Below are 25,251 nucleotides of genomic sequence, written 5' to 3'. Positions count from 1 at the left end.
TGGTTGATTGTTAAATTTTTAGTTTGTGTTTGTGTAGAGTTTACTATTAAATTTATCCTACACATTTTCTGGATGTATTTATTCGAAATTTCAGTATAATTAGTCCAAAATTTGCATTGAAATATAAAAACAAAATTGCTACAAATAAAGAGTCACTTTTTCTTCGACAAACATCCGTCACTAGGCACACGGAACTTTGACAACCGCCCTCCGATACACATCTGTCATTGTCGACAGCTCGTGTGCACATGTTTCGGTCGAAGTAAACAGAACACGGTTTCGCAGCACGATGGCGATCGGAGGCGATCAAAAGTTTAAAAAGAAAAACGAGAAAAAGCGCTACTTTGAAGATCCCTTGGAGGAAACAGAAGAACTATCGGCGCAAGCATCCGTTAGCAATGTGAAAAACCGTCCGGCAAAGATCATCTTCGACGATGACGGCCAACAGCGTGTCGTGCCGAAAGACTACACAACCCAAGAGGATGCCGGTGCGAAACAGCGAACCGGTAACAAGCGGAAACGTGCCCCGGCGGGTCCAACCACCAACGCCCCAGCAGATTCCGATAGCGACGAAGATGAGGAACAGGATGAATTAGCCACGCTGTGGTACAAACCATTCGAATCGTACAATCTGGAGGGCGACCGGGAAGAAATGAAGGATGCCGAAATAGCGGAACTGCGCCGCATTTGTCGGGCAGCGTTTGAAGCGGAATGTCGCGCCCGCAAGAAGTACGATCCATCCGATGCGAAGTGGTTGCTTAGCGCGCTGGAAAAGGGTACGATGCGCGATCGTGCCAATGCCGGTGCGCTGCTCGTCCAAACGAACCCATTCTGCCATCTGCAGGCGCTCGACACGTTGGTTGGCATGGTGAAAACCTCGAACAAAGGCTACCTGGATGTGATGGAAGTGTTGACGGAGCTGATGCTTAAATCATTGATGCCACCACACCGAAAACTGATCACGATACCGTCCCGCGGTACCGATTGGAAGTATTTGCAGAAGCAGGAAAATTTGGAGAAATCGCGCCGGGACCAGATTTACGCACATTGGCACTTTGAGGATCAGTTGCGCGAGCATTACTTTGCGTTCGTTAGCAATCTCACGACGATACTGCACACCGGCCAAGAGCCGGGCAAGATGAAAGCGATCGTGCACGTTTCGAAACTGTTTGCAACCGTGCCGGAAATGGAACGGTTACTGCTGACGGCGCTCGTGAACAAGTTGGGCGATCCGTCCCGTAAGGTTGCGGCCAAAGTGTTGCACCATCTGCAACAGATCGTTCGTCAGCATGCGCTCATGTCGCTGATCGTGACGTGCGAAACGGAGAAGCTACTGTTCCGTAACAATGTTGCACCGGCTGCCCAACAATTTGCCCTATCGTACCTGGCGTCGATTGCAGCGTTTGGTGATTTTGCCACCAGTAAGAAGATGGTAAACATATGCTTTGCGTTCTTTAAGATTCTCACGGAGAAGGGTGAGATTAATTCGCGCATGATGCAGTCAATCCTAACCTGCCTGCGGAAAGCGATCAAGAACGTGAAGCGGGACGTGGATCTGGCCGAGGTGGTAGAACCGAAGCTGTTGAACGTGATCTACCGGATGATCCATCTGGCGGACATTTCGGTCGGTTGCCAGGGTTTATCGTTGCTGCTGGAGCTTACCGAGCATAAGGGCCGCGAGCAGAACCGGTTCTACAATGCGCTGTACAGGAAAATGCTCGACCCACAGCTTGCTTCCGTTGGACCGCGCATATCGAACATTTTCTTCTACATCATCCATCGAGCGATGCAGAACGATCCCATACCGGAACGGGCGCAAGCGTTCGTGAAGCGACTGCTGCAGGTTGCGTTCTACTTTCCGCCGGCTCGACTATGCGGAGCATTGCTCGTGATTAGTAAGGTGCTGCGAAAGCGTCGAATTGTGATGCGGGATGGACTTGAACCACCGTCTGACGATTTGGTGGAAGTTGTGCAGCAAGACTTGAATGAAACCGATCGAACGAACGACGGTCCGGGGGAGGGCGAGGATGAAAAGAAAGTACCGGCGAAGCCGTTACGAATGCCCAAAAAGTATGACGCATTCGCACGGTCGTCAGAGTATGCTGGGGCACAGTATACGGTGAGGTATGAGCTACTGCGTTACCTGTCGTACTTCCATCCGACGGTACAAAAGTTTGCTCAGTGTATTCTAACCAGTAAGTATGCGGTTGCTATGCAACGTAGATGAATTGTTTCTAACGTCGGTTCGCTTCCCTTTTCACAGATACGGCCGTAACGTACTATGGCGATCCGTTGGTAGATTTTTCACTGGGCCGTTTTCTCGATCGGTTCGCGTTTAAGAATCCGAAGAAACCACGCACGGAAAAGGACGAAAATGGGGTGGAGCGTTTGCGTCCGCGTATAATCGGTGTAGCGCAGCGGAAGAGCGATTACACGCCGACCGGATTCCGTGCGCTACCGGTCAAGGCACTCACCAAGGACCAGTGTGCGGAGGATGATGAGTACATTTTCAAGTGAGTATTCACGATCTCCGGTGTACAATCGAGGTGCGTTTCATTCCCACGGCTCTACCTTCTTTTTCAGATTCTTAGAGCAGAAGCGATACCGCCTCCAGCGTGCCAAGGAGCGTAAAGCAAAGAATGGCGAAGGAGAAGAAGACGACATCGATTCCGACGTGGACTCGCTGAATGACGATGAGTTCGATGCGTATCTCGACACGCTGGGCGTGCCCGGTGGTAAGGGTGGCGATGCGGACATTGACGGTGGGGCCGAGGTCGACTTTATGCAGGAGCTCGAGCAGGAGCTGGCCAAGGAGCGGAAGGATCGTAAAAAGTCGGCCGGCAAGAAAACGGATGACGGCGACGAGGATGATGCGCTGGACGATTGGGACGATGTGGAAGGCGAAGAGGACGATGTGGAGGACGATTCGGACGATGACGATCGGCCCCGAGCTGGCCGGGTACGGCGTGACCCGATCGAGGAGGATGGAGAGTTTAGCGATGGTGGTAGCATTTCGCTGGACGAGGACGAAGATGATTTCGATGGAGATGAGATGATGGAGGACGACGACGACGACGACGCGTCGGAAGGTGAAGAACAGTTGGACGGCGAGACGGAAGACGAGGAAAAACCGGCCGTGAAGAAACGCAAGAAGCTTTCCTCCAAAACGAAGACCGTTGGCGGCGGCGGCATGGTGAGTGAACGGGAGTTTGCCCGTAAGCTGAAGACTGCCGACATGAGCTCGCTGTTTGCGGCCGCGGATGACTTTTCCGAGCTGTTGGAGAGCAATACGGTGGATGCGGCGATGGCCGGTGGTGGAGGAAAGGGCAAAAAGAAGGCCGGTGGCGGTTCGATCGCGAAAGCGAGCAAACAGAAGCTGTTCGATAGTCACGGTACGGAGGCGGAGGTGTACAATCAGGACGAGTCGTCGGTGAAACAGTTGGCCTGGGAAGCGACACGGTTTAGTGATCGCGGGGGAAATCGTTTTGGCGGTGGACGGGGTGGTCGAGGAGGGCGAGGAGGGCGGGGAGGAGTTGGACGTGGAGGGCCAGGTAAGTCACATTTCCAGAAGCGCGGTGGTGGCAGAGGAGGAAGAGGAGGTGGCAAACAGTTTGGTGGCCGTGGACGGAAGTAAGTGGGGGGGCAGGTAATAGCAGAAGTTGGAAGGAATAGGAAAAAGGAAAAAGGAGCTGAAATGTAGTTTTGGTTTACCTATGTTTTTGTGTAAAAGCTACATTTCTTTTATTATTTAATTTACTTACCTTGAAAGAAGAAATTAGACACAGAATCCCAGAAACTGCAAAACACATGCAGTGTTGGCGTGAGGTTGGGGACTTGTAAGGATCTCCGATGGACTATCTTTACTAAAACCAAAAGTGCAGTCTACTACTAGATCCTGTGGTAAGTACTTGGCCGCTGCCGATCTTGGTTCCAGATTTCGGTAGTTCGTTGGATGACGAACATAAGACCCTTTCGGAGATCGGATGAATCGAGTCTAAAATATTCGGGGAACAAATAGTGGTGTGGGCAACGGTGGCCAAAAAGACAGAAGAAGGTGGGGGTGGGATGATGTATGTGAAAGATTTGTGTTGTGGATGCATAAGAGCAAAAATATCATTTGCTGCATCGGCCGGGAATCGAACCCGGGCCGCCCGCGTGGCAGGCGAGCATTCTACCACTGAACCACCGATGCTTGGTTGAAGGAGGGGTGTTTATACAGCATCAAGTCATCAAATGTTCAACAGAAGCGCTTCTATTGCTTAGAAATGAGTGTGTGGAGGCCTGTCGTTTTTCTGTAAAATGCTGCAATGGTTCATAATATATTAATGATATAATAAAACAAGGTTTAGAATCATGTAACGGGATATTTCATATAATGGAATGTTGCATTCAGTTGCAGGGAAATTAGCAACGCCGTTGTGAAAGTTTGCTCGAAAATATGAAGTTCTTCATAAATTCTTTGCCGTAGAGTTGCACTTGTAACCAGACGAATGCTGTTATAAGTGTTGACTTTTGATCCAAGATAGATGAAGCTATTCTCCATCATTTGGCTAGTTTCTGCTGGTTAGGGGAGCCTCAAAGCAAAAACATCTCTAAATTTTTTTTAACCATATAAGGAAGCCTTTGAATCACTTAGAATAAAGTTTACAACGCATACCGGAATGTTATAAGCCCGTTGTGGAAATTTGCAATCATATAATAGAATTTTGCGCACAGCGTTCTGTTCCAATTCCACAGGCCGAATTTCCAATAACTGTTCCCATGATTCCATTATATGATTGATTAATTTCACAGTGGACCTGCAATAGTTCACTAGTGAATGAAAATATTACCCTAAGTGATTGAAGGATTAACGGAAGCGGTAATTTTTCAAGCATTTTTTTGCGTAAAACCTGTTCAAACATTTGAACTAAACACTCGATATAAAATCCACAGTTGCATCGATTGGTAAATTCCATCTAACTGAATGCAACATTCCATTATATGATTGCAACTTTCCACAGGACACGAGTGCAACGCTCCACTATGGATATGAAACATTCCCCTAAATGATTGAAAAGATTCATTATACGACAGAGGGTTCCCTTCGGATCGGGGTGTATCTTACCATGTAGTTAGCCAGCGCTCTAAGCTCACTGCGACATACAAACCAACGCTAGGAAAGTGTGAGACAAAATTCTGTTTGTGACTGGGAAGGGAATCATATTACACCGGCGCCATTATTTTGATCATTAATATATTTCATCATTACGGGTTTTGATTTATTGATTCATGCCTATATAAAGAAAGGGTTGTTTTTGTTCATTTTGTTTTGTGTGGTTTTAAGGTGTTAAGTATTATAGTCGTGTCCGTCGTAGTCGATCATCATCTTTAGCATCGGAAATCATCATCATCGCCATCCAGCCTTTCATCATCGTATCCGATCGTTATATTATATGTATCTCTCTATCTCTCTCTCGCACTCTCTATATATTAATATGTCTCTCAGTATACCCCCTTTATATTAAGTTCTTTGTCGATCTTTTACTACCCATCTCATTCAATGTTTCTTGCAATGGTACATCACGGTACAATTCCGAAATCGCGATTAGTTGTTTCCGTTTTCCGTAATTTCTTGTTGTTCGTTTTGTGTTGTCTGAGCTTGTGTTTAAATGTTTCATTACTTGCGAGCTTGCTTTTTGCCTCGATTATGGACACCTTTCCACACTCATCACTCAACTCTTGTGGTTGCCATTTGGAACGAATATTGAGCCGCTTTTTCATCAGCTTGAAGTGAACGTGTTTCGACTGACTTTGACTGACTTTGTGTCTGTGTGTGTGTTTGTATTGTTTTGCATATCATATTGCTACATTATTATTCGCTGTGTATTAGCTATTTCTAGTTTTTGATTGAAGTATATTATTGTAGTGTTTTTGTTTTGTTTTGATTTGCTGTTATTTGTTTGCGCTTGCTTGTTTTGGTACGTGTTGAGATAAATATTAAATTGTGTGTCCGCTTTTTTGTTTGTTTTGTTGCTTTTGTTCGTTCGTTCGTATCATTTTAAAGGAGCAGATTTTAGCAGAAAGAATGTCTATTTGTTTTTGTTAAGTGAGTGTAGTAAATTGTTGTTTGATCTCCGCTTAGAGCCTAGCGAGCTGGTCGTGTTCTCAACTTCTTTAGTAACTGGTTTTACCGGTCCTTTTGCATTAATTTACTGCTGCTATATGTTTCTCCGATTTCAAATGTAAATTTCGCCTTTTGATTTGTTTCTCGTTTTCCTCTTCTTCTGTTTGCTAGTAATTGAATTTGTTCTTTTCTGTTCCTTCTGTGTGTTTTACCGTAATGTTATGCGCTTTCGATTCTATTCTATAAGTTTTCGCTACAGAAACGTTCGTTCGTACGCTTTTTTTTCTTAATTTCTTTCACTCTCAGACACACACACACACGTAAGTACTATTTATTAATTGGTGTAAAAACCGTACATTAGTTGCATTTTTGTTTCGTGTGTGTTTTTTTAGTTGTATACGCAGTTTTTGATTCACTTTAGCGGTATTCGGTATGGGTTTTTTGTTTCGTATTTTTGCGGAGTCTATTAAGGATTTTTTTTTCAAACAAAATGACTGATAAGACGAGTTGTGGAAAAAAAATAGATAAGTGTTTGCTACTACTTTTGGAGCCTCATGTAGGTCTGTTAGTCCGGGGGTTTTGGAGCACTATTTACCCCTTTTTCGTACAGCATTTATCGTCTAAAATCGATTTCTTTACAGGCTGTTCGGCAAGGTGTAAAGTGAATACTAGTTTAAAACAAAACCACAAATTCTACCTACCTTTATTTAGACTGTTTTACGACTCTGTCTTGTTCTATTTTCGCGTTTATTTTTTTCTGCTTTGCATACTGACCTCTGATGCTTCAGTTTTGATTGAACCTTTTGATTCTTTCTCCGTTGTCGGGCTCGAGTTTACACTTGTCTTCCATTTTGTTTCGACATATTACAACGATTTCGGGGTTTTCAGCTCACTACCGTTCCGACCATCCACTGCCCTTCACTTCAAAAAAACACTACACTGCTTACGGCTGCTAAATTAGACTAGAAAATATTATGTTCGCTTGGTTCGCGCTTCGTCACATTCGCTATCGTCAATTCGTCTTATTCCATGAGTAGTCCTCACTTGCTCGCACGGGCGAAACGTCCGCCCAACGCACTAAAATCGCTATTAGTATCTATCGGAGCGGAGAAGAAGAAACAAAAGCACTACTACTACTACTAGCACATGCAGACGGCACGGTCCGTTTATGGCTGTGGGTCAAGAACTGATCTGCCCTCAAACATTCCCTCCATGATTGTTTTGGTTGTTTAGTGGATCGCGCATCTGTTTTTTCTTCTTCTTGCGAGTGGAAAGGCAGTTTTAGGAGGAAAAAGTGGAAAACTACGGTGTATGTGGTGAAAGTTCGCTATAAAAACACCTTTTCCTAGTTTTGCTTTTACCTTGGCAGAGCGCAGCTTAGCGAGAGAAATAGAGTGTGAGAGAGAGAGAGAGTGACAGAAAGGTGTCGTTGTGTTGTGTCAAATGGAAGTATAGGTGTTAGTGGTTAAGTAGTGTACTAGTGACGAAATTGACGACAATTACGATCAATCCTTTCGCTTGCACGATTTTCATAGCCCCGATTTTTTTTCCCATCCCATGCCTGGATGGGATGGTGTTTGCTCCACGAACCATAGAATTTTAAACCTTACTTATAATCCCCCTATTCATACGAGTATCTCACACAAACATGCAATGCAGTACTAGTGTTCTGTCCTGTAAGGTAGGGAGACTCATCTAGTACCTGTTTTAAATAATATAAACAAACCCCGGGGACAAAAATCTAATACGCCCCAAAGTCTCTTCTTCCTAGTGCGCTAGTGAATAATGCTTAATTATTGTACGCCATCTTGATGTTCTGCCCGGTAAACCCTGCTTTGCCTAACACAACCCGATTCTCCCTAGTACATAGCCGGGTAGTGCGAATCAGGCCGTTCCCAGTGTGTGTCCGTGTATCTCGTGTACTCTATCAAACGATCGCTAAGTCACACCGTTGCATCTACCCTTTACTTAACCTCACAAAGGTAGGAAAGCTTCCCGTGCTAGCTATTCCTAGCAGCGAACTATGAACCTCCGTTCGGTCCTTAGTTACTAGTTCTTGCTACGTATTTTCCCGAACCCGTGGTCCCGTCCGGCTAAGTACGGACACGGACTCCTGACTGCTGATGAGTGCTACTCGCCGGGTGGGTCTCGAGTTCCGTGCTTGTCTTTGGCTTGGTTTGGATCGCGTACCGTCACAGCTCAATTCCGTCGCCGGTAGCCGGCGGCACGGTCGGTCGGCGGGGACCACCGGGGCGGCGTTCGCCTCCGGTGCCGTCGGCCCTAGGCCAGCTGCATCTTCTTGCAGTTGCACAGCCACTTAATGATGCGCGCGTTACGCTCGATAATGGACGGCGGTTCGCTGGTACGGTAGAGCGGTGCCGGAGGACCCCCACCAGCAAGTAGCGCACCATCAGCCGCCAACGTTCCCTGACCACCGCCAGTGACAGCGGCTCCCAATGTTGGTCCCGAAGCTCCGTGCAGCTGTGGTCCGGCGGCAGCACCAAGCTGAGCGTTACCCGTTTCCGTACTATCTGGCAGCTTGGTCGAATCGATGGTGGACACGTCGGAGAAGAAGACGGCACTAGACTCATCGGAATCGGCACCACCGGCACCACCACCGTCACCACTTCCACCGCCACCACCACCACCACCAGCAGAGCAATCGTCCGAAAGGCGGTGTATGTCGGACGAGGCGGAATTGTTGTGGTGCGAATGATGATGGTAGGAACCGGACGAACGGCGCTGGAGCGTACTCTTCGGTGCGATGTAACGATCGTACGTTTCCTCGTCTAGTCCGAGCCGATCGAAGAAGCGCTCGAGCTGCGTAAGGCTGTCCGAGCGGGATCGTTGCTTCTCGAGCTGCTCCCTATCACGATCCCGTTCCCGATCCACCCGTCGCTCACGGTGATCACGAACATCGGCCGCCGTTACCGGCAGACTTCGCTCCGGCTGGCTGCGGTTCCAGTAGCGATCGCTGATGTCGCTCTTGGAGCGTAAGATCGGTCGGCGATCGTCATCGAGCTGGCTGCCTCCAACGGCACCGGCACTCGCACTCGAACCGGGCCCACCGGGTCCACACCGTCCACCGGCTGACGATGGGGATGGGTTGCTGACGGCCGACTGACGTCCGCTACGGTTCTTGAACCGTAAGCACTTTTGCCGCTTGAACGTACCGAGCGGTGGGCTAAGGTCTAGCTGCGACTGTTGCTGGTCCGGTGGCGATAGTGGCGATACCGGCGAGAGTGGTGACATCGGCGGACCCGGAACGTTCTTGTAGCCGTACTTCCGGCCACGCGACTCATCGTAGTATTTCGCGTGCTGACTGCTCTTGGACATTGAGTGTTGTTGCTGTTGCTGGTGGTGGTGTTGCTGCTGCTGCTGCTGCTGCTGTTGCTGCTGAAGCTGGTGTTGCTTCTCGCTGTACCCATCCTGGAACGCTTCCGGGACCTCGGGTGTGGTGAAGTTGAGCAGACAGTCCGCTTCCTCGCGTATTTTTGCCCGACACTCGATGCAGTCATAGCGCAGCGGAGGTATGCCGTACGCGTAGTACGAGTTGCCACTGTGCTGGGTCGAGGAGCCACTGTCGCGCCGATAGTCGCCCAGCATCATCATCGATTCGTTGCCCTGCTGTCCACCCTGCGATAGGGTGTGCTGCTGCTGCTGCTGCGAGTGATGCGAGGAGTAGTGCTGGGGATGGTGCTGCTGCTGTTGCTGATGCTGCTGCATGAGCATCTGGGAGTGGGGAAGGTGGGACAGCTGGTGGTGGGATGATTGGTGCTGTTGGTGCTGCTGTTGCTGCTGCTGCTGCTGCTGCTGCTGCTTGCAGCACGGTTCACTGTGGTGCGTGTAGTGACCCGAGGAACCGCCCGAATCACGGTTGAAGGAGCTACCGGAACGGTTGGACCGGTTGCCCCGGCTGCAGCAGCTCAGTGCTTCCGAGTGCGGTGAATGGCGACTGCTTTGCGAGTGAAGATCCGGCAGCGACTTGTGGCTGTTGATGTTGTACGATTGGGTCGGGGAGTAGTCGGACTCGTCGGTCGGATGATGGCCGGAACCTGTCACCACGGCCTGGGAGTGGGAGTACGATCGTTGGTAGTTGTAGCGACTGGAAAAAGCAAATGGAACGATCAGGAACGTGTGTTTATTGAAGTAAATAGCTATGAGACCCTCCGGAACAAACTTACCTATGACCACCTCCCATAGGATGTTTACTCTCAGGCGAGCCGCCATGCTGCTGTTGCTGCTGCTGCTGCTCCGCATACTCCGCCGGCGGACTAATGGCACGGTAATCATCGGTCAGCACCAGACTGTCGTGCAGCCCACCGTACAGATACAGATCGTCATCACCGCCCGGATGGGGCGGCAGCGACTGGGGCGATAAGAACGCACTTGGGAAGAACACGGACACGTCGCTGGGTTGCTCCGGGTGTACGGTCAGCTGCTGCTGATAGTTTTTCGGCGGCTGTATGTACCCGATATCATCCAGGCTGCCGGCAATTCCGCCGCCACCACCACCACCACCGACCATTCCCGTGCCGATGTAGCTCGTTTCCAGCGGTTGGCCGTATTTAGAATTGATCAGCCCTACGTCGACCGGGGGCATTATTGTCTCTTTGCTGTCGGCGGCGTTCAGCAGCTTGCGCAGCTTGGTCTGCAGCAGATCGGAACCGGAGGAAGCGCTCCGGCGGTTAGTTGGTCGTTGCTGCTGTTGTTGTTGTGCTTGCTGCTGTTGCTGCTGCTGCTGCACCTGTTGCTGAAGTGCCTGACTGACGGCGGACGATGGCAGTGTTCTCGACGGTGATACCATGTCTGCTAGGAAAAGGAAAAGAAAGTATAAGTACTTCACCAAAAGGTAGGGAATAGTAGAGCAAACAAAAAGATAATCAATGGATGCATCGGCCGGGAATCGAACCCGGGCCGCCCGCGTGGCAGGCGAGCATTCTACCACTGAACCACCGATGCTTCGTGAGAGGAGGGCCAATGATTACGCACCGGGGCAGGCCATGCATGCATGCATGTTGCGTTGTGAAGAAACAACTATCTTTTGAAGTAAACAAGTAATGATGCTTTCAAAAACAAAAGAGCCATTCATTAAGCGATCTTGACTACTTTGGGACAACAGGCTCCACTATCGGTGCTGGAGTCAGCTGAAACCCAGCATCCAACTCCGATTCCGATTCCAACGAATCTTGAGGAGTACGACTACCATAGTATCACCAAGTAATCTGAGCTTAGTAATGATTGGAAGTACTTCACATACTACATTTCAGACTCCAAAACCTATAGCAAAGCCCCCTCTCTCAACTGTTTCCGTGGTGTAGTGGTTATCACATCCGCCTAACACGCGGAAGGCCCCCGGTTCGATCCCGGGCGGAAACAGAGCGATTCTTTTTGCTTCACCTCTGTGACCTCCTGCTGCTGACTACACTATACTTACACGATCCGCTGAGCGTGCCCGTACTTCCACCATCCCCCCCACCGCCTCTACTCTGCTGCGATGCACCTCCACCGCCACCACCACCGCTACTACCGCCACTACCACCACCGCTACCGCTACCACCGCTCGAACGCTTGTTCAGCAGTTGCTGCTGCCGATCGAGCACCGTTTCCGACTTGACGTAGAACGGTTTACTTTCGGCCAGCAGCTCTACGGCCGACTTTCGCTTCGAGCTGCGCAGTTGATGGTAGCTGCTGAGCGTCTGCGAATGCTGCGGTGGCAACGAGACCGATTGCGAATGGTGATGATGATAGTAGGATGGTTGGGACGATGATTGCTGCTGACCACCACCCGGCTGCTGTGACGAGATGGCAGTCGTGGCGGAGGAAAGGTACGAGGTGGGAGGTGTGATGATCTGCTGCGACGGGGGCGACACGGACGAGTGGTGGGAATGGTGTCCGGGCGGTGGTGGCAGTGAATGATGCTGGCCAGCATTCGCTGACTGCGTGTGGTACGGTGAGTGTTGTGACAGCAGATGACCCTGTCGGAAATGCAGAGAAGAAGTTGATGATCTCTCGACTATCTCACTGATGCATGGAGGTAACAAAGCATCTCTGCCTTACCTGATGGTGACGACTGCTGTGCCGCGGACTGTTCCCATACACTACGGCTGCCATGATGATCCGGTTTTCCGATTTGGGTTGTAGTAGTAGTTAGTAGACTTACGTTTAGCTACACAGACTCCTAAAGTGTTGGAGTTGCTTAAGGACCAAGTTCACGTCGTGGCTATACACTTAAACTCTACGAAGAAGAATGTCCTTGCTAAGTACTGTATTCAATGGCGGACATTCTCTTTTACGGTTGAATCCGATTACTTCGTTGTAACGTCAAGTTTCTCAAAGTAATGCTGTAATGGGAGAGAAAAAAGAAAAGGAGATTGTACTATAAATAACATTCATAATTCGATAAAAAATTATCTAGATTTGATAAAGTGAGTTAGATAAGCTATAAAAACTTTATAATCATCCCAACAAGTAGATAATGCAATAAGAATGTTATAACACAATAAATAATCCACAAAAGAATTCTATTGGGCTGCATCGGCCGGGAATCGAACCCGGGCCGCCCGCGTGGCAGGCGAGCATTCTACCACTGAACCACCGATGCTTCGTTGAAAATGCTCAGCTTATCACCGATCGGGCGCTATGAGATGATTTTTCCGGCCAACAACACAAGCAACCATCCACCAAGCAGCGAGGGATTTCGACTGTTACTTGCCTAAATAGCATCGAAACAAACCGCCACAACTTGCTTATACCGTAGCAGATTGTGTTCTCCGTCTCGGGGACTTTGAAAACTCTTCCACCCGGCACAACGATTGGCAGCATACTGACAGAACTTCCGCTCCCGAACGGAGGGGTACGTACGATTGACACCACCCGGAATGTAAGCTAAGCTGTAAAAGGCCCAGACGCTAGCGTTTTTTTGGTAGTGGGTTATTTGGTGGGTTATTTTTGGACCGCCCAAACCGTACGCCAATTTATGCAAACCACGCTTGCCTGCCTGCCTGCCGGTGGATATGGTTCTTGTTCCCCACCTGTACCGCAATCCTCAACCACTTCCATGGCGTCTTGGTGGATAATGAAAAAAAGACTCAGCGAGCGAGAGAGGGAGGGAGGGATGGATAGGAAACACCTGGAACATTATGCCCCCAATAATCCTTCCGAGCATATGTGACCGTGCTGGCAACAACAAGGAACTTTCCACACGTCCCATCCGCTTTTCGTCTTTCGGCGGATCGTACGATACGTTTTGCGTGTGCCAATTGGTGTGTCTTTGGGCGTTGGTGAAAATACTGAAAAACCTCGTCAGCAAAGTTTCGGCAAGCAAGTCTCAGGCCCAACTAAACTACCTCCACTACTAGTCGCCCGTTTTTTTTCGTTGGACTGTACCAGGGCTGTAAAAAGCTCGAGTAGACAGTTTTTTTTATTAAAGAAAACTGTACAATGCTCCCCTCAGCTGTCGAAGGGCAGAAGAAGAGCGTTCTCGCTGAGCACGTTTTCACGAGCGAGGCGTCGTCATTTTCCGGCTTCTTGCTGATGCGATCGGACACTTTTCGCGTGCCGTATCAGCAAACAGTTTACGCAAGCGATTTGAACGTGATCGTTCAATTTCGTCCACTTTGCGGTGGAATTGATTTGTTCGGCAAAAAAAAACCCTACAGAGAATTTTGGAGGAGTTTTTATGCACACACACACATCAGCAATTTTTTTTTTGTTGGTGGAAAAGTGGTGAAAACTGAACATGATATCGTACGATCGACGTCAGAAAACATTGGATCGTACGATGTTTTTGGGGGGGTCATGATCGGGCCTCCATTATTGGTTGGAAGTTTCTGCGAATGCTCCACAAGCTGATTCGTTTAATGACTCTATCGTCATGTAGCAAGACTTTTGGGGACACAGTCTTCAGTTAAAATGTAGTTGCATCAAGACTGGACAAATTCAAGGTGGACCTTAAATTATAAGAAGAGTTTGAAGGGTTAGCAAGGTTGACAGTTAGCAAGCAATAGTGGCTACCTCTAACAAAGCAGTCATTAAAACCCAAATGAAATCTATGCAAATGATTTAAATTAAGCATAAATTGAGCTAGCATTAGTTTTGATAAACATTTGTTTACAAAAAAACGGCATCATGACAGTGTTCTGTACTTCTCTCGCTGTACAACCCAACCATTGGACAACATTGTCCGAAATGTGCATGTTTCGAATGCGTCGGCAGATCGCGAAACGGTCGTGATGCAATGCTAAGACGCGACTTGGTAAAGGTGGTTGGCAAATTATCCATCCGTGAAGTTAAAAATCGGTATGGCGCCGTGTCCAATCGGGGGTCTCTCTTCCTCAACGCCATTGTTTCGAAGCAGTAAGCCGCTGGTGGGTGCGTCGTCGGCAGTGTTACGACATCGAGAAATTCTGCAACGTCTGTACCCAGTTCTGGTGCTTTTGTGCGTGTTAGAAGTAGGGAAGGATGAGCCGGAGATTAGCTGAGGTAGATTCAATAGAGGTGTGGAACTGAAGCTGTTTGATGAGTTACTTGTTGATCAGGTAGCTTGATGTCCTAGAATAAAACAGGAGCATGGAAGACCTCACCCTCAGAATTTTTATGTCACCTGATCTTGGTAGCAATATGACAGCAACTAGCAAAGACAGTAATCACAAGAAGTATGTCACCCGACACAATGAGAGAACCACAATTGCGTGCTCTAAACCCTACACGACACGCAAAATTCCACGTCCGGTAGCGATCGTATCTGCAAACAATTCCACCCCACAGAGAGAGGCGTTCGACACCCGACCAACCATTAATTCGCGCCGATGAGCAACAACAAACACTGTGACTGCGAAAGAAAAACAATAAACAGCTCCAACCTGCACGTGAAGTGTGTGTTGACATTGTTGTGTGTGACAATATTGCATTGGCTCAAAGATCGAGAAGAATTTGATGTACAAAAACAGTCTCCCTTGTACGGCGACCGTCAGTGCGTAACGTGGATTTCTGTTTTGTCAGCCGATGCGGTTCAGCACGTACCCATTAGCCCGGGCCTCGGGTCCGTAACTGATCTGTCAAATCGGGTCCGGGACAGTGAGGAACGCTTGGGGTAGTAGCACGCAGAACTACTAATGGGGACATCTCACCAGCACTGGGTTACAATCGAAAGCTGTGGATAAAGCAAATAAAGTATTCAAATTCACAGTTAGGCTGACAATGGTCGGGCAGGAACGAAACATTAACTTCCGGGATGGCGCAGCGCATCCTCCTGCCGTGAACTCGCAATGCTCCGGTACAATGAACTTGACCGCAAATCGAGGTCAAAGTGAACGCAAGCTTTTGAGGTGGTCACAACAGAGTGTGTGAGTTCTGACGAAAAGTGAAAAGCCCCGATCGTTTTTTTAGGTTAGAATGTCATTCAAATTTTACATGTGTCACTTTCTCTTCCTAGTTTTTATAAAGATGAGAATTGGAGGAGATATCTTTGAAGAGCGTGGAACATCCTTTAGAGTATAGAGATGCATCATTACAGTAGATGTGATCACTGATGAGCAGTGTAATGGCGGTTCTGGCTGCGCTCGGAATGAGTTACAGTTAGTGCATTGCGATCGTAGCTCATGTACCGTTGCTGCCGATTGTGACGGAGTAGGAAAAACAAAACCTGCCGCTAAATATCTCGCGATACTGTAGTGCATGCGCCCAACAATCACACGATCACCATCTAGAACGGGGTCGCAATATGGGCGTCCGACAACTTCCTTCCTACGGCGCACAGGAAGAGGAATACTCGACACCCTTCTTCGCCCTTCTTCCTCTACTTACTGCTTACAAAATATGGAGGACACACCAAAACCGGAATCGGAACCGGAATAGTGGGACGGTTTCCTCGACTGGAGAGCGGTAGGTTCATTAAAGTTTAAGTTGTGCAAAAAGAAAAAAAAAGAACACCAGAGTCATCGAACCGATCGCAGAACGCTATGGCTAACGTGTTCTTACACTATTTAGCAGACTTCCAACTTTACGAGCGTGTACACAAAACGGACGGCTTCCAATCCTGTTGGTGCAAGAGGACGCACACTCTCCCGCGGGAATGGCTGGGAAACGCGTAAATGTGTCTACGTGTCATGAATTATTAATCGATTCACTTGTCTTGTCGATTCACCCACATTTGGGCAACGCCGAGCTATCGGGCGGAAAGGTTTGCTCGAACCGGCTTTAAAAGTTTTTTTTCCACTTGTTTATGTCCTCCAGGCTAGGCCAGTGGGCGACAATCCGCTGTTTGAAGATGTAGAAATGCACTCTGAGGACAGCAATCGTGTTGATGGCTTTGTGAAGACTCCAATAATTGGCCTTCCTGATGCGGAAGAATTTTCTAATCCTAATATTTTATTCTATAAATAATTATCTCTCTTCCGAGAATTTCATCAAATAACTCCACTACTTGTTCAACGAAAATTCCCAAACTGCCTTTCAAGAAAGGTTTCTTTATAGGTATATCCCGTCTGGATTCTTAAATAGAGCTAGATCAGCCAATTGATGTCAACGAGAGTAAATATTACAACAACTTCTAGATGGTTGAAATTTGGATGGTGCAAATACTATCCAGACTGCCTCCCTTACTGATGTCCTGAGGACTGGCTATCCAGCTACAGTAAAATCAAGTCACAGGAATTCAGAAATGACTGGTCGAAATGCCCTCGAGGTCGAGAGCCAAAGTAGAAGAAGGACTTCTGGATGGTAGCCCTCAAGACATCTCTGCAGTAAATTCATTGAAATAGTTTGATCTGTTGGGGTCAAGGTTCAAATCCCATTCAGAACGCCTCCCCGTACGCAGGGCTGAAAATCAAGTCACTGAAATACCTTCCGAGGTAGTAGTGGAAGAAGCTAGATATTGACGATTTTAAATGATGCTTCTATGTAAGAATCACTCCTTTAGCACGATGTTAGAATGTCTTAAAGAGAACTTGAGCTATTATCAGAAAAATAGAAGCCATTCTTCCCCGTTATTATTAACAATACTTCAAAAACTCCTCATGTTAAAAATCATCGGATTTTAATAGAATTAGAAAATCCATGGGAGCCCTACACAGCTCCTCTTGGATCACAAGTTGCCGACCACTGCCGTTCATTTACTGAAGACGTGCCTACTAGCCTGGTTGCAAAACGGGTAGATACACCAAGTCAGGATGAGTCGATGCCGAAAAAGGAACACAGTGTAAAACCTCCCGTGTGCCCAAACGGTTCAGAAACGGCCGTCCGTTCCCATATTCTACGATTACGATTTTACGAACGAACCTTAACGACTGGGGAAGGAGATGCGACCACAGGCACTACACACGTAGTAGACAATAAATTTAATAACGGTTTGATTCATGGACAAATTGGCAAAAACAACCCGATGCTGCGCCATCAGGTCAATGAATAATCGAAGCACAAACTGTGGGTCCGTCTCGTTCTCAGAAAAAAAGATGGTCAGTTTTGGCCCGTCGCTCGACGACTGGGGTGGTCGTCTGGAACGTTACGTTTCGGGTTGTGTCAATATTGATGTCCTATTTTATCTGCCTGAAACATCTTCTTCCAGAACAGACAACCAAGTCCAAGGAGATAGAGATGCATGGGCTCCAGAGTACTGAACCTACTGAAACCACCTAGATCCAGTAGTCCTTCAATAGTGGATGGTGTAGGTCGTGACACGGAAAATTATACATACGGTGTTAATTTCATTCCCCCCCTTGGCTCTTGAAAGACATACGACGTGTCAGGAGCAGCAGGGCGCGGAAGATATGTGATGAGCATAAGGCAATAATATCTTTCGTTTATCTTTCCTCCCCTAACGGTGCGGTTGGAGAAAGTGTGGTACGAAGTAGTGTAAATTTATGAGATAACTGTTGCCAGAGATCTGGTTCGGGTCGATAGGCTTGCGTCATCGAAGAGGGGGAAATTAGGAAAAAAATCTAAGCATTAACGCCAGAATTTGAGAAGAAAAAAGTAGACGTCAGTAGCCAGGTCTGTTACGTTGGACACAGTCGGGAAGCTAGGGCTAGGTAAGAACTAGGTCACAGTCAATGTTATAGACCACCAGGTCCTAGATTTCCATCAATTCCAACCATTAGAGACCTTTCTTTTTCCCCCCCAAACACTGTCTGAAGGTCTAGAGGTCTGGTTTCACCAGGAAAATTTTTAACTTCCAACACGTTCGTCACGTTCCGCCACGTTCTTATTCCGCGGTGTGCAGTGTGACGTCCTATGGCGTGTGGTGCACAAGGGAGAAATGTTGTGGACAAACACGCATAAACCACAACCCTTGGGAAGGAGATGGGGACTTCCATGGCGGCACAGTGTCGGTGCGTTTATGGTGGTGTAACGCTTAGCGCGTGTGAAGTAAATTTGTTTACCGCTCGGTACTAGCGGCTGGTGTCTGGTGGACAGTGATCGACATCTAAAGTGAGGTTAATTCCTGGATGTCTGTGTATCGGTTTCTTCCGGGTGTCTGCAACAGTCGATCGAGCTTGTACTGCACGGACAACGCTTTCTTCACTTTATTTATGGCTTTTCTGTAGATTAAAAACTGTGGTAAAGCCTATGTTTTTGATGACTTCAAGGCACCAATGCCTTATAACAAACATAGGTAGTTGAACCATAAAACATAGCACCACAGCCACTATTAAATTTTATACCTTGACGAAATGACTTCATAAATCAAAAGGCTTGCGGTTCTGTATCCTACCGAGCCGAAGCTCTTCTTCAATGTTCATGCCGGGGCTCCGTTCTAGACGATTTTGTTCCGCAAACACAACCATGTTGAACAAATTCAACAACGAACCTCAGCAACACCCACCAAAACCAATCCATAATCGGTTTCGGTGCCGTCCTCTTCGGGCGGTGTACTTCATGAAAGAAATCATGAAAAAACTGCCGCCACCGAAGAACCCAGGGGCAACACGCATTAACTCTATTTGTTTTGCTCATTTCCGATTCGATTGATTTATTTACTAAATCATTAACGCAGCGTGGCCGGCTTGCTGCTGCTGCTGCTGCTGCTGTTGGCTACCGATTGGAGCTACTTTGCTTCTTTTCCTTTAGCTCTGTTCTGCTGTTGGGTAGCGGTAGGGGACATCCCTTAGCTAAACAATGACCGCGCAATCGACCACACGTCTGTTGAAGTTAATGACACACGATAGTTAAGGGCATTGAGGACGGCATGATGAACTCTCCAAGTGAACACGATCGAACCTTCCATCTTGGCTGGCTACCTTTCAGACATCGCATGTCAGGGCTGGTTTTACAATTTTTGTTGAGATTCCCTGATTTCCTTCTAGATCTATTGAACGCTTACCGATACCGATTCTTGCAGTAGTCCGGTGTGTGAGATCACTTAATAACAACTGTTAATTCATGGTCACGAATGCATGTTTTGTTGTGCCTGAGAAGCTGCAACTCCCATCGCTCTCAAGCGAAACGGTACCGGAAAGCAGGGCACACCGACCCGTAGAGATGTGTTCCGATGGTGGAAGCAACTCTGCCGCAATGCCCAATGACTTGTTGCAGATAGCAGCAGCATGTTGTGTGTGTGTCTTTTTGTGTCTGTAGTTCATTTACTTCACTATTACATTACTTCCCACTGCCATAATCGGTCAACTTGGGGCAGACGGGCTGTCTGTCGTGTTGCCCTGCATACCCACGCGCATCTGACATCTGATGAGCCATCGTCCAATGGCGGGGTCGCTGATATGCTCCAACCGTCCCGAGAAACAAATGCGAAGGCTTATACTAGTCCTCCAGTGCCCCGTAACTGTATAATCCTTTTTTCCGGTCTTTCACGATCATTGCCCTGCTCGCGATGGGTTGTTGTGTTTTGTTTTTTTCATTCTTCATGGCGTGTCCGGCATCTATCTACCCTAACCCCCCCCCCCCAACAGGAAAGGGACAAAAATCCTTCTCCCAAACTGCGAAGATAAAGCAGGAGTTGGAGAGAAGAAAAAACCACGGCGCTGTAATTGTTGCCTGCGACCTTTCGACCAAGAGCAGCGCTTGGAACACTAAATCCGGATGACATTGGGAAGGGTGGACGGATATTAATTTGCGACGATGATACGCGCGCTCTTTCTCTGTCTGTCTGTCTCGGTTTGGTCTCGTTCGTTACTGCAGTGACAATAATTATGACCAGATGGTGGACAGACATCATCAAACCGTAATGTCTGCCGGGTGTCATCATCTTCATCAAGTCCGTATAAGGGCTACCGATCAGGGGCCAAGCAAGAAAAAAAACCCCACGGAAACAGCGGAAGTATATGATCAATTGACGGAAGTAATCATTGAAAGATTGCCAATAATTGTCCCTGCCGTGCCGTTTATGGCAGAAAAAAACGTTTTCTTGTGCTCCAATGAAGTACAAAGTAATGGACGTCCTAGTGTTGCCTTGAAGCATGGATCGCAATTCGAAGTGTAGAAGTTTTTATTTATTGGAGATGAAGAATCCATTACTTCACCCGTATATCTTCGTCTTCTTCTTTGAACCATTCCCGTGGTACGTAACAGGGAATCCAGTTTCTTAAACCCTACCAGAGGACCAACTAGTGACCTCCCGAGACTAAATCACTGACTAGCTATTTTTAACGCCTAAAATTAGGCAATGGGTATATTTGAGGATCATTTCCTGATGAGTTTTTCGAAGCATCTGTGCATCTCCTAATTATTTAGATTCAGAAACCAAATTTTAAGTACGAATACTAATAATGAGGAGGTTCAAAAAGTAAAAATAGTTACTTGAGCTTAAGTTCAGATCATTGCGGCGGTTAAGGGAGTTCAATAAATCACCGGGCTAAATACACATGCTCCAGCTGCCGCAGTCGCAGACAAATGCTACACAGTGCTGGAAAAGAATTTCAGAAGAGAGCTGAGCTGTAAGGGTAAACCCAAAGCCTTGTCAGCTTTGAAAACAAAAACACCAACCTGAATGACTGCGTTGGCTTGCTGGCTGTAAAAGCAACCCCATTCCAACTTGGACAGCTGTGTTTGGATTTACTCAATCGTAAAATCTTGCTGCTCTAACTGGTGGACTAGTTCACGATCGCATTTGGATTAGCTTTGTCGAACAGTGTAGGATTTCTGACTAAAAGTCCGAAAAAATGTCTATAACCCTTGTTTAAAGGTTATGTGTTTCTTGTTTTAAAAGAACCAGACACTGACCTCCACAGTTTCATGAACATGAAAACATCACCCTCTGGCACATGGCTACCCGTTTGAAGCACCTTTGAAGCTCAAGAAGAATTTTGTTGAGTTGACAAAACCATGCGAGTGGCGAGAGTTCTTGTGCACTAAGCATGTGACTCATGGTGGAGTAGTGAACCAGATCAGATATGAATAAATTTGGTTAGATCTTGGTACGTTTCCATGGTTGGTTGATTTTTTGGGGGACACTCACCTCACCCCGAACTGTGTTGGCGTTAGGTTAGGGGTGTTGGCGTGTGAGGTTAGCTGTCACTGTCACCGTGGGATGAAGATCTAGGCAAGCCGACAATCAAGTACAAATGATAAGACAAAGAAGAGGCAAGAATAGTTAATCCTCATCCGTTGTGCAGGATCACGCGTGCGAGTTGACGTGCGAGCTACGTCATCACCAGTGCTAGTGTCAACGTTGCAAACGCAAAAAGTTGAACAAAGTTAGATGTAGTTCATGCTTCACTATTCTTCTCTCTGAGGTGAGCAAACGGAGTAAAAAGTAATCAGAGATGCAAACCAATGCTTTTGTAACGTGTTTTATGAACGAATTGGAAAGTTGGACACAGAGCAATATGATCTCACCATCACCAATGAGCTTTTCAAGACTGGCTCATAATGCTGTAAGGCTCACAGCACCGTATGACGATGGCTGTGGGTCGCATGTGTAGCCTTTACCTCCATTAGCATGGCCTGGCAAGATGGTTGGACACCTTGGAGCACTAGAAACACATCGACGTGAGAGAGCTAACTGCTCCACAAAGCCATTGATGAACGATGTCTGCACCATGTCAATGCTTTAGACGAGTGCGGTGGGTGTCTAGTCAAGGCTTTTGGGCGATTTTCGAATGGCGACGCTCACAATAAGAGTAATTTCTGTAATCTGCTTAACTGATTATCACCGAATAAAATCAACACCTTATGGTCTTCTTGGGCTAAGCGCTTGACATACACACCGCGGACTATGCAGTCTGATCCAATCTGGAATACAGCATCAAAAGATCTCCTAACGCCCTGCCTAAACTTTCAGTAAAATCCTCAAATGTGTGAGCCTAAAATTGCTGGTACTTTACAGATAAATAAATGGCTTTCCATCCAGAGAAAAAAAGGGAGACCCACTTTATGGCGTCCCATCCCATGCCTGCGTAATATCTTCTAGCGTCTGTCGAAATGGAGAAGAAACTCTTGCACCGGACTCCCTACTCCCGGATCCCTCCCTGAGTCCGAGGTCTCACCCGGGACCACAGGCTTTACCAAACACGCAAACACGCAAAACAAGCTGCCAAACGGGCGAACACACGACGACGACGCTCGCCGATGGTGTAGTTGTTGTTCCCCGTTGGCGCATGTCTGAATCTGTTCCACGGGGAGAACGTGATCTCCACCGTGGTCACAGCGTCGTGGCGGGTACAGCAAAGAAACAGGTTTAGCAGCCTCCTCCTACGTGGTTGGCGTGTGGTGCTCGTTGTCAGGAGCGGAGAACCGGAGAGAACAGGTCGGTGTCGGGTTTTGCTTGGGCTCGACATCTTCTCGGAACGGTGGGGTGGAGCTTGCTGTTTTGGTGTCGTTTTGCAGGGGTTTTTTGATTGGGTATGTGATCCAAATTTTTAAATTTTAACTGTCAAACCAACAGTTGAAGCTGACAGTTAATGGCGTACAGGATACAAAGGCTGGAGCATTTGAGTTTAAATTCTTTAAACTCCAAAATATTATAGCTTGACGTATTCTAAAACCCCTGTACGCTGTACGTCGCCAAAGCCCTTGATCCGGTTCCTGTAAGCTCCAACGCTAACCTCCGTTAGACGACTAATGCCAGAGCAGCTGCAGATCAATTCCCCGCTCCCCGAAACCGTACCGGGCGTACCGATCATTATTACCTGCTAACTGTGTTGCACGATCGCACTTGATCGCAAGGGACTCAGGCCAGTCGGCCGGCCAGCCAGCTAGGCAACTACTGCGTCATCTGCTGGACACACCGGGACATCTCATACGCAGCAAATCTGGACGTGGAGCGTTCATTCATTAAAAGAAAACGAAGACGCCGACACCGAAACGAACATACACAGATGCGTGCGTGCTGTGGGGAGTGTGTTCCACCAGAACCGACTACTTGGTGGTTTGGGGAGTCAAGCGAATCGAGAAAGGCGAACCCACATCACCCAGCTACCCACCCGATTCTTTTGAACATCTCCCGCTCGCCGGTTATGAATCGAAGAGGAGGGATGGAAAAGCCGTCAACTCTGGGCGAGCGCGGTGGTCAGTGCAAACACACTCGTCCTATTACGGCGCGATTGCTTCCCGGCGGGCTCAAAGTCGTTCAAAGTGGTCTGCCCGGACACGCGGACGCTAGTCGTCGATCAATGGTTTCTCGTTTCGTATGACTGATTTTCTGTTTGGTGTTAGCGTTGGGCGAGCTGCGCTGGATAATGGCGGCTTGAACGGACGAGATGGATTTCAGTTGGACCCTTTCGCTAGTACGAGCGTTACGGGCAACCTGGTGGAAGCTATTTGTATAAAGCTAGTTGGGTATTTTGGTGGAACTCTGTTCAAATATTTGCCGTGCGTTGTTTTAACTCCAAATTTTTGTTGGCGCTATAGTGGTCTGGGTAAGATAAAAGTCTAAAGCCGCCCTCTTTGCAGTTGTTTAGGTTGTGTTTTATACACCAGAAGATGAAGGTAAAGTGCATCCAGAAGATGAAGGCAAGTAGAATTCTGAATGTAAAAGGGGTTTTAAAATTACTTCAACGCCCATTTGATATAAAAACCCAACTTAGTTGGAGCATTAAACATCTAATAGCTCAAGAAAATTTTCTTAAGTCCCTCGCTCCCAAAATATCTAAAAAATCTAATATTTTTCTAACAGATGTGTCTGGATCTCGGTTGCCGATCATCTTCTTACACAATTCGTACCACGCCACTACACTCGCAACCATTAAAATGACGTCCGTGATACCGTTTTACATCGACAAACAACAAGCTCGCTAGAGGTTAACCATCTCTGGCACTGACCAAACGCGAAGCCTCCTCCCTCACGATCGTCATGATCATGGGGTGGGTTGTTGTGCGGGTTTTTATGGGCGGCGATGTACATGATAGGTTTGTGGCTTTCATCTTTTTTTTTTGCTTTTATGATGCACTTACTGTGCGCACACTGCACGAAGTGCTTCCGTGGGAAGGAAGTTCGGTTGACAGGAGAAGTAAAAAAAGATCGTTCAAAAAGCAATGCGAAGAACATCGCATGGGCTACAATGTTGGAAGTGACTTTCGCACTGGACAGACAAACCCCCTGAGCCTGATATGACGAGAGAGAGATTGGCAATATACGGAGCGTCATGGACCAACAATGAAAAAAAAAAACTACTACCCAGCTATAAAACAAATGCTGGTGAAACAGTATCTATCGAAACCGGAGCAGGGTTTGCCGAAAAAAGGTTTTTTTTTGCCCACCTCTGCATGAGTTACACTGCTTGCTGTCCGCCCACACGGGCATGATGGAAAATTGAAACTTTCACTGCAACGGTCGATTCATTTCTTTTCTTCGCAATGATAATCTCGATAAGTTTGATGTGTTGTGAGAAAGAGTACTCATTGCACGGTTGATGACAACATGGGAAAATGAGGGAGTCCTCCCGGGTTGCTTTTACTTAACACCGCGATCGATCGACAGGCACTATCTTGGATCCACTATCTTGAATGTTGCGAACACACACACCACGCCGGCCATGTGCCTAGACCTCGCACACCTTGTAGGACTGATGCCGTAAGCAGTTTTTGTCTCGATTGTTCCCGTCAGCGTTCTGAGCGCGATATGTTGTGGGTGCCCCAGGGAATGCTTCACCATCAGCGTCGCCGTGCGTTACGTGTCGCGGGACGGAGGCTGAAGCTTTTGTTGCGAATCCCTATCAACGCTGTGGCCGGACCGAGGTAGGGCACCGGTAGAA

General features: G+C 47.6%; 2 protein-coding genes and 4 non-coding genes across 9 annotated transcripts in view; 2 read left to right on the top strand and 4 right to left on the bottom strand.

Moving 5' to 3' along the window:
• The first annotated feature begins 235 nt into the window (after positions 1 to 235).
• On the top strand, positions 236 to 3,733 carry LOC118509120 (CCAAT/enhancer-binding protein zeta). Its single transcript, XM_036049304.1, has 3 exons — positions 236 to 2,195; positions 2,264 to 2,513; positions 2,584 to 3,733. Exons 1-3 carry the CDS (start codon positions 290 to 292, stop codon positions 3,632 to 3,634), a joined length of 3,207 nt encoding a protein of 1,068 aa, XP_035905197.1. The 5' UTR covers positions 236 to 289; the 3' UTR covers positions 3,635 to 3,733.
• A 388-nt stretch (positions 3,734 to 4,121) lies between these two features.
• Trnag-gcc lies at positions 4,122 to 4,192 on the bottom strand. The gene has a single exon. It is a non-coding gene; the product is annotated as a tRNA-Gly (tRNA).
• A 1,027-nt stretch (positions 4,193 to 5,219) lies between these two features.
• Positions 5,220 to 25,251, bottom strand: part of LOC118509121 (homeotic protein female sterile) — a 59,076-nt gene continuing 39,044 nt past the window's right edge. For 3 of the 4 annotated variants that reach the window (XM_036049306.1, XM_036049307.1, XM_036049305.1), the window contains 4 exons: positions 12,167 to 12,450; positions 11,544 to 12,084; positions 10,291 to 10,918; positions 5,220 to 10,211 (listed from right to left, as the gene is read on the bottom strand). In XM_036049306.1, coding sequence (XP_035905199.1) covers positions 8,387 to 10,211; positions 10,291 to 10,918; positions 11,544 to 12,084; positions 12,167 to 12,220 — 3,048 coding nt within the window. In that variant the 5' untranslated portion in view covers positions 12,221 to 12,450 and the 3' untranslated portion in view covers positions 5,220 to 8,386. The remainder of the gene's footprint in view (positions 10,212 to 10,290; positions 10,919 to 11,543; positions 12,085 to 12,166; positions 12,451 to 25,251) is intronic. The other variant, XM_036049308.1, reaches the window with a different exon arrangement.
• Positions 10,998 to 11,068, bottom strand: Trnag-gcc. The gene has a single exon. It is a non-coding gene; the product is annotated as a tRNA-Gly (tRNA).
• Trnav-aac lies at positions 11,413 to 11,485 on the top strand. Its single transcript has one exon. It is a non-coding gene; the product is annotated as a tRNA-Val (tRNA).
• On the bottom strand, positions 12,640 to 12,710 carry Trnag-gcc. Its single transcript has one exon. It is a non-coding gene; the product is annotated as a tRNA-Gly (tRNA).

The sequence above is a fragment of the Anopheles stephensi genome, chromosome 3 (assembly GCF_013141755.1).
Source record: "Anopheles stephensi strain Indian chromosome 3, UCI_ANSTEP_V1.0, whole genome shotgun sequence".
NCBI classification, from domain to species: domain Eukaryota; kingdom Metazoa; phylum Arthropoda; class Insecta; order Diptera; family Culicidae; genus Anopheles; species Anopheles stephensi.
This window is presented reverse-complemented; position numbering and strand designations above follow the sequence as displayed.

What these genes read in the sequence shown, in the direction of transcription:
- LOC118509120 (XM_036049304.1), top strand. Translation starts at nt 290, where the DNA reads ATGGCGATCGGAGGCGATCAAAAGTTTAAAAAGAAAAACGAGAAAAAG. An exon ending in TGCTCAGTGTATTCTAACCA is followed by an intron (nt 2,196 to 2,263) that starts GTAAGTATGCGG and finishes CCCTTTTCACAG; the next exon opens with ATACGGCCGTAACGTACTAT. An exon ending in GATGATGAGTACATTTTCAA is followed by an intron (nt 2,514 to 2,583) that starts GTGAGTATTCAC and finishes CTTCTTTTTCAG; the next exon opens with ATTCTTAGAGCAGAAGCGAT.